We start from the raw sequence: 15,446 nt of genomic DNA on the forward strand, positions 1-15,446 counted from the left end.
ACAAACACACCTTCCCTGTTTTGTTTCATCTGAGTCCTGAGAGTTGAGGGGTTCAGTGCACATCAGTATGAATGGCACCCCATCTGGTATGAACTATTAGATCTAGTGTTGCCTTCAATGACTCCACTCATTGGGTTGGATGATTGATTTTTATGCAGCTGTAATCCTACACTTCTGAGTGATCCCTTGGTGTGTTTGTTTTTTTCTCTCTCTCTGTTTCTCTTTGTTTTGACCCCTCCCTTCTCGGTTTTCATACATTTGCCAGAGTTATAATTTCTCTTTTCCATCTGTTGGCTTGTTTCCAAAGAGTAAGTTTGCTCCAGTGTCTCCTGATATCCCCGGTATTGAGTCATTGAGTGATGAATCTAATTTAATACAGTTTGTCAGGCCGGATATGATACAAGAACTTTCATTTACGGATCAGGCTTTCATCTATTTCTGCTGACCTTTTCTAATTATTTCAGTCAAAAGTTAAATTGCTGATCCTGGTTTAATTACCAACTTTTAATCACGCAATAACAAACAGTATGGTGGTTGCTGTATCAGCACGGTTAAATTGTGCAAGGAGGGATGGAACCAACGTATTGTTTTCAGTCCTACAATATAGTTTATGCATATGTTGGAACACACAACAAATCTCAGTGGAGTATTAATCACTTTGAAATTCCTCATTTCCCAACTTACACAGTTTTGTCACTGTCAAAAAGTAAAAAATGCTTCTATTCCAGCCGTACTGAACCTGTAACAAACAGCATCAAGTATCCATTTACTGGCAGAGACTTTGCATTTTTATTCTGTTTTCTGTCTTGACACCAGGACTTATATGTACAGCGACAAGGACAAGGATCATGTGCTATGCTTATCATTTGTAGTATTGTTGAAATGAATGGGAAGTTCACACTGAAGAAGGTAAAGGGAAAATAGAACAGCTCATGCTTATAGCAAGAAAGAAAGAAAGAAAGAAAGAAAGAAAGAAAGAAAGAAAGAAAGAAAGAAAGAAAGAAAGAAAGAAAGAAAGAAAGAAAGAAAGAAAGAAATAATCTTGAATAAATTCATAAACATTGCCACACCACTGACTCGTAAACTAATATTAACTAAATAATGTCCTCAATACAATGGTTTTGGTTCTGTTTGGCAGTAGGAGTCGAAATGGTTGAAATTGAATAGAAATAACCTAAGCTGATTAAAAAAAAAAAATACACATAAAAATACAACAAAAACTGCTCAGCAAGCTGCCACCTGTTCCCCCACTAGTGACATGATTTTATCTTCTCAGCCTCACTTAACTGGAACCCACCACCTGCTCAGGTAACCAGAGGGATTTCTCAGTCACTACTACTGTCATCACAATTTACCTGTGGGTATGCACTCACATGAGTCCACCCTGAGTGTGCCAACTTTAGACAAAAAGTCATTTACTGCAAAACAATGTGATGCCTCCTCCCACAACTTAAGTTTCCTTGTAAACAAACAAAAAACAGTTAAATTTAAGTTAAACAAACACAGCAAAATGCCTCATAAAATATTTCCAAACCTGTTTTTTTCAGCTTTCATCATTTCAAATTCCTTAGAAGTGCATTGCTTGCAGTCTTCCTCTTCCACATTTCTTGTTATCAATAGACCTGGAGATGTGCACATGTAAAGTGCCCTCATGCATGAGATGAACAAAATGGGCAACCACTCACGGAGAAACAGCTCCACACACTTCTATGTACACTGTGTACACTATGTACTTGCTAGCATATTGTGCTAATTTTGTGTTAATTACTGCTTACTGCCAAATTGAACTGGGTAGATCTTCAAGGCCACCATTTCACTGGAAAATTATAAATATAAAACATATGTTCATCTTTAATTTTTTTAAATTGGTAATCCCTGCAACAGCTTCAGCTCCAGCAACTTCTTCGGTCGCCATTGTCACCATGCTGGTGGTCCCTCCTTTTCTCCTATGTAGCCAAAATTGTGACCACTGAGGGTGAGAAGTGTCCAGAATTTTACATTCAACTTCATGACAGTTATGAGTGACTGCATTTGCCACAATTGACAGTGTGAATGCACTTCTACAGTACTCAAAATAGCAAGCTTAAGTCTGTAAGTACGTGAATTGAGACACAGCACACAGGGAACCTTTGAACAGCGTTAATGGTACAAACCTGATTTCATTAACTCTAATTGAGCAGATGATCTACTCCAATGTCACACAGAGACCAAACAGAAAAACAATAGTCAACACTACACTAAAGATGGTCCCTTCATCAAATCATAACAGTGTGTAATAAGAGCCATGGTATGAATTTATGTTTCAAGATAGAACTTTAACAAAGGAAAGATAATGTTGTAAAACCATAAAACCAACTCACTGAGTTCTCCTCATTCCCAGTTTATCACCCAGGCAGAGCTTCGAGACAGTATGTTGACTCTGCACACTCTACACACACTCAACTCTGTGTTGGCTTATCTATAGACATAGCCATAACAAAGATAGATATCAGTGCTAAAAATGACTACACTCTGGATATGAATACATTGTATTATAGAAGGTGCAGAAAAGATTTCTTGTTCTTCAGACCCTTCTGTTATCTGCATTGCTGCTATTGCTCCAAGGACTTCATCACAAAAACACACTAGCATAGGTATATCTACCATACCACCTTAACCTCACATTCTGCAGTATTAAATAAGGGTTGGGTTTATGACCTAGCAAACCAAGCTCTGTCACCCTGCATTTATTTTGTTATTTGCTCAGCACCTCTACTGTATAATGTATGTGTAATCCAGGACTTCAACACAATGTAGTAGGCGACACAAGATTTTACCTCAGTGCAAGGAAATACCATTCCTTGAATTATTTAAAAGGGTTAAACCCCAGATATTCTGGGTCACTGTTACAGTAATGCACTTTACTATGTACAGTATATACAGTGGTGCATAGTAGCTCTACCTTCACATGAGTCGGACTGTAGTAAAAGATGTAACATTGGCTTCACAAGTAGAGCAGCTGTGCACATTTTCAATAAATCATAACAGGAGTAGGGTCACTCAGCCGTTAAATGATGAATATTACACTGAAACACTTTTTGCCCTGACTAGCTGCTTTAGCTTTAGCATAGGAGTGACTGTAGATAGCTGTTAAAGCGAACAGCAAAATTGGGAATTGAAGTAAAGCTGCTTTGAATAAAGCTTTGGGAGGGAACTCAAACAGTCCCCCATACATTCACATCCTCACACAGGCATTGTTAAAACAGATGAAGACATCCCTGTTTCTTTCTATATACACCGAGAGAAGAGTTAAGGGCACATTGGTGTGTTATTTCAAACAGTTGCACTGCACTCAAAATGAAACCATCATTTCATTACAGCATCTCTACCAAGTAATAGTTATATTTTCTGCACCAGCGAGCCACATCATATGGACAGAGCCACTTTCACTGTCTGTCTCTCTTTCTTGCTATCTGTGCCCATCACACCCCCATTTTTAGAAACTGCACACACCCTGTGTGTTGTGGATGGTTTCTGTGTATGAGCTTGCACGGCTTTTTTATTTATCTTATCTTTAGATGTTCTGTCCAGGCGTGCAGTCAGCTGCAGCTTGCTGTGCACCGCAAATGTTTGAAGACATCTTTTTAATTGGACACCAGGAATAACTTTAAAGTTGCTTTGAACTGCATGGAATCAAAAATTCATCAGAGACATGTTTAAAAAGTGGAGTAGCCCTCTCAGCTCACAGGGGAGAGTGAGAGGCAGTTGTTCAGGGAGTTTGATTTGATGTGCCCATTTGTGCGTGTGTATGTGTGTTATGATATTATAATGCATGTGTTTACTTAATGCACCACAAATGAATTACTTTATACAATTCGTCCTGTGAGCTGTTCCCTATACCATGCACTATAAACCTTACAAGTCTGGTTAGGTTAAATGGGCATGTATTATACATTTGAGCACTTACATACCTTCTCCTTGACTGTTGACTGTGTTATTCCTGGACTAATCTAAAAGTGTGTATGGTGGTGCAGTATTGAAAAGTTTCAGTTTTAATATTCATGATGGATAAATCAGGTCTCTTTTGACGTCTTTTGATTTTAAGGTCCTGTTCTCATCAAGGTTTATAAACACTGTAATCATAAAAAGCCATCTGTTCTCATTATAGATGTGAAGAAATCAGATTAAAAAAAAAGATTTTTGTGATTGCTGTCAGTGCTTCATGACCTTTTAAAGTGTATGTCATAACGACAATAGGGTTTATTATATTACATTAGAAACTGTGCGCTCTTTCCAAAGTTTCATTACAGGTATGTGATGTTTCATAGCACCATTCACCAGAAGTTTAAAAAAATATGTTATTATTCATGATTATGTTTTGCCCGGAGCAATATCAAAGCTAGTGTTTTATCTCCCTCGAAAATCCTTCTTTGCCCATTAAAACAAATCAACTGAGACATTATTTCATAAGCTTGATAAAAAGGCCTGGAGTCAGATTTGGTCAGGGAGATATGCCAGAGTCCCAGTTAAATAGCTTTAGTATTGTATTGCTATCTCCTCTGATGCTATCGTGAAATATTTCATTTATTTTTGGTCTGCCAACACTCCCAGACTTTAGGATCCACGAGAGAAACCTTTGTGCTAGCGTAAAATACGTATTGTCACACCCATACTTTCTTTCTTTTTTGTACTGAAGGGATGAATTTGCATCACATGCCACCGAGGAATCAAGGACCTAATTTCCTCTTTTCATAGTTAATAGACATACTGTACTTCCTCTTGTCTGTGATATATTGCAGATCATGTCTTCTTTCCTCTTTCATTTTTCATTCTCATTTCACTCCTTTGAGTTAATTTCATGCAGGATGGGAATCAGGACACTCTATCTGTGCCAGACAGTGATGTAATAACTTTCGTATGAAAGCGAAGTGATACAAAATTGCAAAGTCAGCCCCAGTGTGATGTAGAAACAATGGTGAATTGGTTAGCCGGACAATCAAGAATATAAGACCTGGATCCCAAAAATGACTCTGATATGTGCTTGGTTTGTACAGAAACATTCACTTTTCTCATTGTGAGTGTAGTTGTTGTATGTTGGCACTTGCTTATGACATCTCTAATCTTTTTAAACTTGTGTTAGCCACCCCTGAAGAGACTTGGATGTGCATTACAGCCCATGATACTTAAGTGTTGGATGGCAGTGACAATTGTGCTGTTGAATGCTATCCTTGTTTCTCCTGAGGTGCCATTAAAATCTAAAGATTTTATCCTGTTGGGATCAAGAATGTTGCTAGCAATCTCCCCGCTGGATCTGAAGAAGTTGACATTTTGGCCTGAGGTGGTACAAAGAAAAAGCTCATGGAATGTGCTAAACGGAAAAGGTTCATCCTCAAGGGAGAGAGATTGTTGTAATTTAATGCCAATGTCCTTTGTGTTTTGTTATATCCTGTCTACAAGTGGAAATTTGACCATGGTGATGGAACAAGATCCAGGGTTCACCAATCCAATGAGCTTTCACTCTCACACTGAAACCAAACTTTAAATTTTGAATTTCAAGTAGAGGAGGTTCTTCAGTCACGGTTTGATCACTTACGAAATGTATCCAAAATTAAGTTATTCCTGTCTGCCCCTGACCTGACCTGCATTTACTTCATCCCATCTTGACTAATATAATTTCCTTATACTCTGCACTTAGTAGAGAAGCACTTAATCGTCTGCAGTTGGTTCAAAATGCAGTCGCCAGGCTTTTTACTGGAACTGAGAGAAGCGAATACATTAATCTCATTTGACCATCCTTCCTTTGGCGACTTATTGCCTTTGGAATACATTGTGAGATTTTATCGATTGCTTCTTGCGTGAGGTGATGATGAAGATGATTTGATATGACTATGCGAACTACACTGTACATGAAAGTTTTGTTAATATATTCTTTATGAGAGGAAAAACAAGGCAGTATACTGTTTTCTAATGCTGTGAGCACCCAACTCCACTTTCGTCAAGAGTCACAAGAGTGTGAGGGTGTTGAAAGCAGCCACTGAACGGTCTGCGTTAATAATTCAGAGCAACTAAATAGGTCACACAAGTATTAATTAAGCAGAGCAGGGTATGGGGGAGGAAGAAGAAGAGGGAAGGCTGAGTGAAAGATAGATGGACATATAAGAGTAGTTATGACAGCGAAATAAGCGAGAGGAGAGAAGGAGACGAGTGTAATCGAATGGAAAAAGTGGTGGGAGAAAGGGAGATGAAAAAAAATAACAAGTTAGTGTGGGGAAGGGAAGGAGACAAGACCAGAGGAGGAAGGAGGTATGGTCTTACAGTAATGTATGAAGTAATTGATGAAACAGCGTGGGTGTTCCCTCAGAATTGTTCTCTTAAACATCCCCATCATGGCTGCCACCCCCCACACACACACACATACTGTACATACTCATGCAAATCCAACATTAATTCACGTTCTGGCTTCTAAATCTCCCCATAGTCAACATTCAACAGAGTGGTCACACACACTAATGCAAAAATAAGAGAGCAACCTTCATGCATGCAATCAAATGACTCGCTCACACAGACTCATCTAACATGCATTTAAATCCCCCTTGCAGCAAATATGTAGTTGTAACACCTGTTGCAAGCATCACAAATGATTATTATGTTGCATGCTGAGTTACTAAAAACATTCCCGAGTGTTGTTTAATCTTGATGTTGCCTAAAATGCAGTGCACTACACATGCACGGGAAAGCTTGATCAGTTTTATGTTGTACAGTAGGACTGCAATATTCATTTTTTTGTCTTCGGTAAGCAAAATGTATTACAAGTCTTGGCTTTCTGCCTCTCATTTGAGCAAGTTTACGCTCTGATCTCTAATCTAGTGCTATCTATTAGCTTTGTTTCACCACCCATTTGTAGCCCTAAAACATGCTGAAATTGGAAAACAATATTGCTATTTGTGTTTTTGAACAATGGTTTCTTATTGTGATGATTTCCACTGCGATGCAGGCCTCAAAACAACTTCAATATTTAATTGAGGCACCCAAAAAACATGCATACAAGTTCACATTGTGGTTATGCTTGCCTTTTTTAAAATAATTTACTATTATATCTATTACTTTGCATATTGCTGTTTCACATACTTATACGCTTGGCTTTAGTTGCAAGCCACCTTTCTAAAGAAGCACCCTAACCCCAGCTGTCTCATGTCTGTCCTTTACTCCTCAACTCCTTCCTCTCCTCTCTCTTTGACCAATACTCTTATGCCCTGAAGTCAGCAGACATGACAATTGCACTGGAGCAGACAGTAGGCAGTGGATTATGCAAGAGCCAAGTTTCATGGTCTAATGAAGATTTTCTACTTTTCTTCTTGCAACATGACTTGTCTTGAGCTATAACTACAGAGTACCATGTTACTCAATCATTTATTGCTCCTGCCCACTGGCCAATTTGCCGTCCATGTCTCCACTGATTTGGCAAAAAATGAGAGCAAAAGAGCGTGCAGATTTGGTTCAAATTAATATTCATGGACTTGCTTCTTGTCCCTTTGCAGATTTTATTGGGTTTTAGTGATGAAAATGGATGCCGACCCTGGTTATTTAATCATTCTTGCTCTTGGTGTTTAATAATTAAATTGCTTATGAGACAAAACATAATAAAGTCAACTCATATATATATTTATTCCCATATATAAGGGGTTCCCTCAGCCACTATGTTGAATGTTAGATGTTCTGCTTGATTTAATAATTTATGGTTGTAACAGGCTTTTTCATAATTAAGTTTTTGTCTGGAATACAAGACATCAGCATGTGGCTTGCTCATGTGTGCTTACCTCAGAGGTAGAGGTGTACTTGAACATCGCAAAGAACTAATGTGGAGTTGCTCAGTGGCCCACTGTAGACCTGATTGTACTGAGCAGCTGAATAGTGAACTGTATTAGTCCATATCACACAGTTATGAATAAATCTGTTGAAAAATTACCCACTACCCAACATTTCTCCTGAGTGTTTTGAAGGTTATATCCAGCTGAACTATCACAATTGAGCGGTCAAGAAGAGTCACGAGCATACAAGTAGATACTTGAATATGAAATAATAATAATGGTAATAATAATAGGTTGCTGGTACTGGTATTTTTCAAAGCACAAAAAAGATTTTGAACCACCCACATCAACTGAATAATAATGGCAAGAGTGTCATGCCAAATTCACTGAGTATCATTCACTTTAACCAGTCTAGTCCAATGCAGCCAGTGCATTTTACTCTTAATATATAAGATACAAGTAGTATTAGGAAACAAGCAAATGTATTCACACTGTAAATGCACAGAAAATTTAATCTGATATAAGAGCTTCCTTTCTTTGTGGATAACCTTATATTTTTAGAGTAAAGACTTACTGTGTCTGCTGTCAGCAGAATGTAAAATGGTGACAAATGCAAACCTAATCAAGTGCCAAGTGATTAATTAACAGGACTGTACGGGATCCAGATGGGACATGATTATGAACATATATCCAGGCCGTTAACAATCCATAGTAATTCCTGTTCTCTGTACCCTATCTCAGATGGTTACACTACAGATGACATTGAGTTCTACTGGCGAGGAGGAGACAATGCCGTGACGGGGGTGGACAAGATTGAACTGCCCCAGTTCTCCATTGTGGATCACAAACTCATCTCCAAGAATGTCGTATTCTCCACAGGTAATGATTATAATGGCATAAAAGAGATCAAGTTAGACTTTTAGAGTTATTTCATTTCATTATCAGTGTGAAGCAGCAAAGAAGATAATATGAAAATCCAGAAATATTAACTAATTTCACTGTTCATTCACTTATTAATAGGACAATAGTATAAGTATATAGTATATGTTTTGCACATGTGCAAACTGCAAACCTTCCCATGAAGTACTGTCCTGGGAGACTGAAGACACCATGACTTATTTAACAACAACAAACCAAAAGTATGGTGTCTGATACAATGAAATATTCATCTCTTCTGTATTTTCATATTCATGAATTTGTCATGCAAGCAAGCGGATGTAAGCGGGGCGGCGGCCCCGGAGTACTGTATTGAATGAGAGAAGATTGTGAACACAATAAGAGCGTAGAGACTCCAGCCAATGAGAGCAATCCTTATGTCTGTGGGGGTCACACATTTCACACAACCCTATTAATAACATAATACTTACTGATGAATGCACAGTGTTTGTATGCATGTGTGTGTGTGTGTGTTTGTTATCCATTAGCATGCATGCAAGTAAGTCTACATGCTGTCCCTGCAGCATGCCTGATTTTATTGCTTATACAGGGATACAGTAGACAGGGGATTCCCTTTTAACATGTTGTCTATTGCAATGAAGGAAAGGCCGACCTGTCGGAAATGCAACCATCAGCACAAATGCCTGGGCGTTTATCCAATGCAAGTGTCACATTTCACTCCATGGATGGGCAATGTCATTGTTGTCCTTATGAATAATATATATCCACTGTTGCATCTTTGTTTCCTCACACCATAAAGAAATAATTCAGCTCATTGGCGGCTCATGCTCACATTAACTAACCTGAATAGTAGATCTAAGTGGTGAGCTGCAGCTGGTGGATTGTTGGTGCTTTCTTTAAGACTTAATCTTCTTCCTACCATCGCCCCTCTTCTGTTTCTGCACGACTTTCCAATAGTCACAGTATATTGTAGTTTGTCCTACCTCTTCTTGTGGTGCCTCCCCCCCATTGAGTTTGTAATACGGCTTAAACCAAAATACAACCAGTTCCCTAAGGAGAAAAATATGTGTGCTGATACAATTTGCCCTTACCAAACCCTGCTTGTGGGCTTATTTCAAAGAGAGGAGAGATAAGCAAAAAAAAAAAAAGAGGACCCTCAACAGCCAGACCATCAAACCTCTTGCACAGGCCAAGAGGTAATTCTGGAGAGTGCTGATGCTTCAGTTCAGTGGAGACAACAAATATGACTTTCTTTTCTGAGTTTTCTGAGTGCTTCTGCAATGGACAACCCAGGGAGACTACACTAAGGATGAGCCTGAGTAGAAGATTAGAAAGAATGGGAGATGAACCTTAATTTCAGGATAACCTCACAATTTATCATATCACTTTTCATAAAACAATCACAAAATACACAAAATTGTAGACTGTAGTGCTCTAACAATTAGCTTATTAATGGATTTGTCAATTCACAGAAAATGTATCAACAACCAAATAGTCATTAATTAAGTCAAAGGGCCAAACATTCAGTGCTTCTCTCTTATGAAATGTGAGAGGTTGCTGCTAAACCTAGGATTTCTGACCATAATGTCTGATGTCAACACCAGAAACTGCCATTTTTACATCTCTCCTACCAATTTTGTTTTAACCACCAGAGCCACTTACTCACGCTAAACAAGTAAGATGAAGACTCAAAGTTAACCAAAGCTTTACAATACTTAATTTTTTTTTTTTCTCGGCATGAAGACTAATTGTCTGAACTTGCTGAGGTCTGAGGACATCTCAAATGTAGCGTTGCTTCTAATGCAGCATACAGTAATCAGAAAACAAAGTCCTGGATACCTGGCAGCTGTGGCAAATATTGTGGGAATACATCACCTAATATTGCTCCTGTTTGCTTTTTTTTTTTTTTACCTTCCCCTGTCCTGTCTGTGCAGGTTCCTACCCTCGTCTGTCCCTGAGTTTTAAGCTGAAGAGAAACATTGGGTACTTCATCCTGCAGACATACATGCCGTCTATACTTATCACCATCCTCTCCTGGGTCTCCTTCTGGATCAACTATGATGCCTCTGCTGCCAGAGTGGCTCTAGGTGAGGCCAGCAGTACAAATATAGACAGATAGGCGGGACACATTGGAACAGGTGGGACACATAGAAGAAGATTGCACTGGCACTGAAATAGATTGACCAGGGAAATCCAAGAGAAAGCAATTCATAGACCTCCACCACCCCTCCCACAACCACCACCCCCAAATTCACTTCATAACTTCCGCATCATTCACGTGAAGGGCAAATAGAGACAGGGAACATAGAGGGTGACAAGGGAAAAAGGGAAAAAAAAAACATGTCTCACATGAAGTAAAGAAAGAAAATGTATTTCCTAAATGTTGAATATTAGTTTGTACAAGACCAACTTAAGCTGTGTCTTAGCTGCAAAAAAATCTGGTGAGTAGGTCTAACTTTTCTCACAATATTCACCATCACAGATGATGAATGAAGACCATGACTTCCATTAAGGAGTCCTATTCATACTGTAAAATTTAAAAATTCTCATGAAGTAATGACTGTCTTGTGTGACTTTATTAATGCTAAAATGATTGTAAAGAAGGCAAAGTAGCACTGCGCTGATACACAACTTCACTATGTTTCACCTTTACAATCTTATTCTACAATCAGTGTGGGTGTTAACAAGGTCAAGTATCCATCCCATTGCTGTGTTCCTTAGACGTATCATGAAGTGATTTGTTTCCACTCTGATTCAAGAGCCGCTGTGCTTTTCTGGAAGTCACAATTTCCCCCTGTCATCCTCGATTATGTAAACCCCCATGTAGCCTGTGAGGTTTGTATTGAGCTTCTAGCTTATTCTGTGTTTATCGGAAGCTCCCTGCCTTCTTTTTACCCCACTCCATCCACCCAGCTTCATCCATCCTTCTACCCATCCCTCGCTTCAGTCGACAAGGCAATTTCGCTGATTGACGACTGAGCTGCATTTAGTGATCCAGGGGGAAGGCATGCATGGGATTTAATGAAAAAAAAAGAAAAAAAAAAGGTAATGCTCTATAATGGAGGTGGGTCAGCAGAGTTGGGAAGTGTTTGGTCACCCCCCAATCTACGCTGGATTCAGAAAACCACTTTTCTCTGACCTGGTTTCAGGCATTAAAATGGACTTGTAATGGCTGAATCACATGGCCACTGTGCTGCAGAAATCCTTTGTTGTTGTTGTTAAGCTCTTGCAGCAACAGCTTGGGAAAATTGCCTGAATCCTATTTTGAGCGGTAGTCACCTGACAGCTTTGTGACAGCTGTATAATAATTTAGTAATTGTTTACTGAAAGACTCAATAGAAATTGCCATAAAAAAATCATGCTGTATGGGGGCTTTCAACGTACAATATACAGGTGTGCGCGGGATGATTCATGGCTCGTGCTATAGGAGCTGAGAACACAATTAATTAATCACGCATGGAAAATCATACTGAAGCTTTGGAATCAGGCCTCTCATGCCATCCATAATTCCTCCATATAGATAATACTGTAAGCACACTACATCCAAGAGCCAGTGCTTTGCAAAAATCACAAAAATTAAATTAAATTCATCAAACTCGTAGTGAGCACAAACCCAACCCATTGATATGCACAGTCAATCTGACAGTAACTATCCCCACAGCATGTTGGATAAGGCTTTTGAAAACTGTCTACAACTTTTCTCAGTAGGTGTTCTCCACTAATGAACCAAGACCAAGGTTGACATTTGAATTTTAAATCGCTGCGTCACTTCAGGTGCACGTCTTTTTTGCTCGTCTCCCAAAGCAAAGTTTGTAGTCAAAGGGGTAAGCCCTTCGGTTTTTATTGATCCTGACAGGCTTAATGAAGCACAGACATAGTATCAAGTTGATCACAAAGATGTTTTGCTGTTAGAAGGATTAAAACTGTCACACATTCAGTCAGAATAAGCAGGGGATTTAGGTGACTGTTGCTATTGATTAATAAAAAGAAAAATGCATGAAGTAAATTTGTGGTTATTAGACAAAAGTGGTATAATTCGAACTAATATGTAGTTTATAAAGCAAACTTTTAATTTTAACAATCTTCACACCATTTCTGTCATCTAATGAATATTCTCTTTCTCCACTAGGCATTACTACGGTGCTCACCATGACTACCATTAACACCCACTTGAGAGAAACCCTCCCAAAAATCCCCTATGTGAAAGCCATAGACATGTACCTCATGGGCTGCTTCGTCTTTGTCTTCTTGGCTTTGTTGGAATATGCGCTAGTAAACTACATCTTCTTTGGTCGGGGCCCTCAGCGTCAGAAAAAGGCAGCTGAGAAGATAGCTACAGCCAACAATGAAAAGATGAGGATGGATCCAAACAAGGTAAGAATAGCTTAGCTTGCCTCTGAAGTTTTCCCCAAATACAGAATATTGGTAAGCATAAATGCAAGCATAGTCTAGATATGCTCACATGGTCAAGTGAAAGTAGCTTTCTTTGCTCACAGAATCAAATATTTCCTTTACTTTGCAGTGCAGTTGAAATTAAATTATTCATAAAGCTGCCTAAGGAGCTCAGAATAATTACATACAAAGAAAAGAATTGTCATCACTTCAAATGGAGGGTTGACCTAAAGTTCCCTGCCTCCACTGTGCCAAATAAAGCCAGGCTAATAAGCTTGTAGTGTGTACTATGTAGCCAGCTGAAACATATGAAGGGTAATGAGGTCTCTGAGCCACTTGGCTCTTTGTCTTTAAAGAGTTGCATTCACTTTCCCATTTTGTGCTCCCAGCTGACACAAACCAAATGCTTACAAGCAAAGATGCAAAATGGCCACCACAGCATGGCTGCACATGGGCATGCTGATATCATTTAAATACAAAACGCTGTCTAGAATTGAAAATGGTTGCATTTATATCCAGTGAAATAAGGGAAAGGAAGTAGAAAAGTAAAACTAGACTAGGCATTTTCAAGAGAGATACTTGTTTGCTTGCAGTGGCTGGTGGGGAATGTAGTTGGCCGAGATGATACTCTGTATGCAAGAATGAAACAAAGGGATCTTGATGGTCATGACACGATGTGGGAACCGATCTTCGTGGATGACGCAGCACTTGGGCTTGGCGATCAAAAAAATAAGGTACCATAAAACCTATTTTCAAAACTGCTACTTTACATTTACAGAATAAACTACTACAAATTTAATTTCATGCAGTCTTATTGATTTTTTTTAACCACCTGGGAACAGTAGAACAAGATATGAACAAAACATTAACATAATTATCACATTGCAAAAGTTGATATTGAAATACACTACCAAACATTTGCCTGTTCAGCCATCCAGCAGACAGTAGCGAGAACATTTGTTTGGAGTTTTCAGCTACCTGATGAATTGCCATTCTGGCTCTTCAGCTTCCAAATGCTCCATTTGTCTGCCAAAACAATGAGCTAAAGGATGGTCATAGATAATGATAATCCTCTGTGGGTTCATCACTAGGAGAAATCCTTTTCACACAAAACACATGAATCATTTCACCCATACTTTATATATACTGAAGAATATGTTCCTTTTGAAAAACAATTTGGAACTTTTTATCCATTTTTATTAATTTTGGTAAATTTATTAGAGAAACAAACTTGTTTCTTTTCCTTGGGCAGATGGACCCACATGAAAACATCCTTTTGGGAACCTTGGATATCAAGAACGACATGGGCGTTTCAGAGCTGGCTCTGGGTCTCAATGACCCACGAAATACTATGCTGACATATGACAGCTCAACTCTGCAGTACCGCAAAGCAGGACTGGCTAGGCACAACTTTGGCCGAAACACACTGGAGTGCCACATGACTCAAAAGAAGAGCCGACTACGGAGGCGTGCGTCACAGCTAAAGATCACCATCCCAAATTTGACTGATGTAAACTCTATTGACAAATGGTCGAGGATGATCTTCCCAACTGTCTTTTCTTTCTTCAACATTGTTTACTGGCTTTACTATGTCAATTAAAAGAGAAAGGACATCAGTGAGGGCAAGAACAAACAGCATATGTTGCTCATTTCTTGTTTGTATCTGGTTTATTTCATTTTTTATGTGACCTGGACTGAATTACTATATTCAGGACTGGATCCATCATATCTTGGAATACCACATTTGCTGGCTAACACATGAAAACCTTATAAAAGAGAGATTACACACATATAAGGTGCCTGTTCCTGAGTAATTGTTTAAAATTTTACATATTTTGTGAATTGTGTATCTTAACATTTTTTAAATATTTATTTGCATATTTTCTTTTTTTTAACGTTTTTTTTATGTTAGATTTACAGCATATATGCTGTAAATTAATTGCCAAAATACCATATCAGTTAGATCTAAATTGACAAGTTGATATATTTAAATGGCCGTTTTGCTGAAAAAGTGCTGAAGCAAGTTCAGGTTAACTTTTTGTATGATTCATTATGTCAAAGAAACAAAATGTACTGCTTTGAGAATTAATTTCATATTAATATTAAAAGGGCCTGAAGTTCACAGTTTACATTATCATGTAATGTGAGAAAGAAATTTCAGATAAACCTTTTCTACTTTAATATATTGGGATAACTCTATAATTTATTTCTGAGTATTTCTCAGTTCATAAACCATTTTAATGTTTAGGTGGCATTAAGTAATATCAACTAAGATCATTCCAAAACCTCCAGGTTTTAACTCAGATTGCACTCAAGAAGCCTGATGAAGGTCACATTAGTGTAATGTAAACAAGCATAAAGCTAATACAG

At 38.4% G+C, this 15,446-nt stretch overlaps 1 protein-coding gene across 1 annotated transcript in view; it reads left to right on the forward strand.

Annotated features, from left to right (window-relative positions):
• The window catches only part of gabrb2b (gamma-aminobutyric acid type A receptor subunit beta2b), a 55,501-nt gene extending 40,787 nt beyond the window's left edge, over positions 1 to 14,714 (forward strand). The window contains exons 6-10 of the mRNA XM_010729337.3: positions 8,529 to 8,666; positions 10,619 to 10,771; positions 12,814 to 13,058; positions 13,670 to 13,810; positions 14,329 to 14,714. Coding sequence (XP_010727639.1) covers positions 8,529 to 8,666; positions 10,619 to 10,771; positions 12,814 to 13,058; positions 13,670 to 13,810; positions 14,329 to 14,676 — 1,025 coding nt within the window. The 3' untranslated portion in view covers positions 14,677 to 14,714. The remainder of the gene's footprint in view (positions 1 to 8,528; positions 8,667 to 10,618; positions 10,772 to 12,813; positions 13,059 to 13,669; positions 13,811 to 14,328) is intronic.
• Positions 14,715 to 15,446: the final 732 nt, after the last annotated feature.

Source organism: Larimichthys crocea, chromosome XXII, assembly GCF_000972845.2.
Source record: "Larimichthys crocea isolate SSNF chromosome XXII, L_crocea_2.0, whole genome shotgun sequence".
Taxonomy (NCBI): Eukaryota; Metazoa; Chordata; class Actinopteri; family Sciaenidae; genus Larimichthys; species Larimichthys crocea.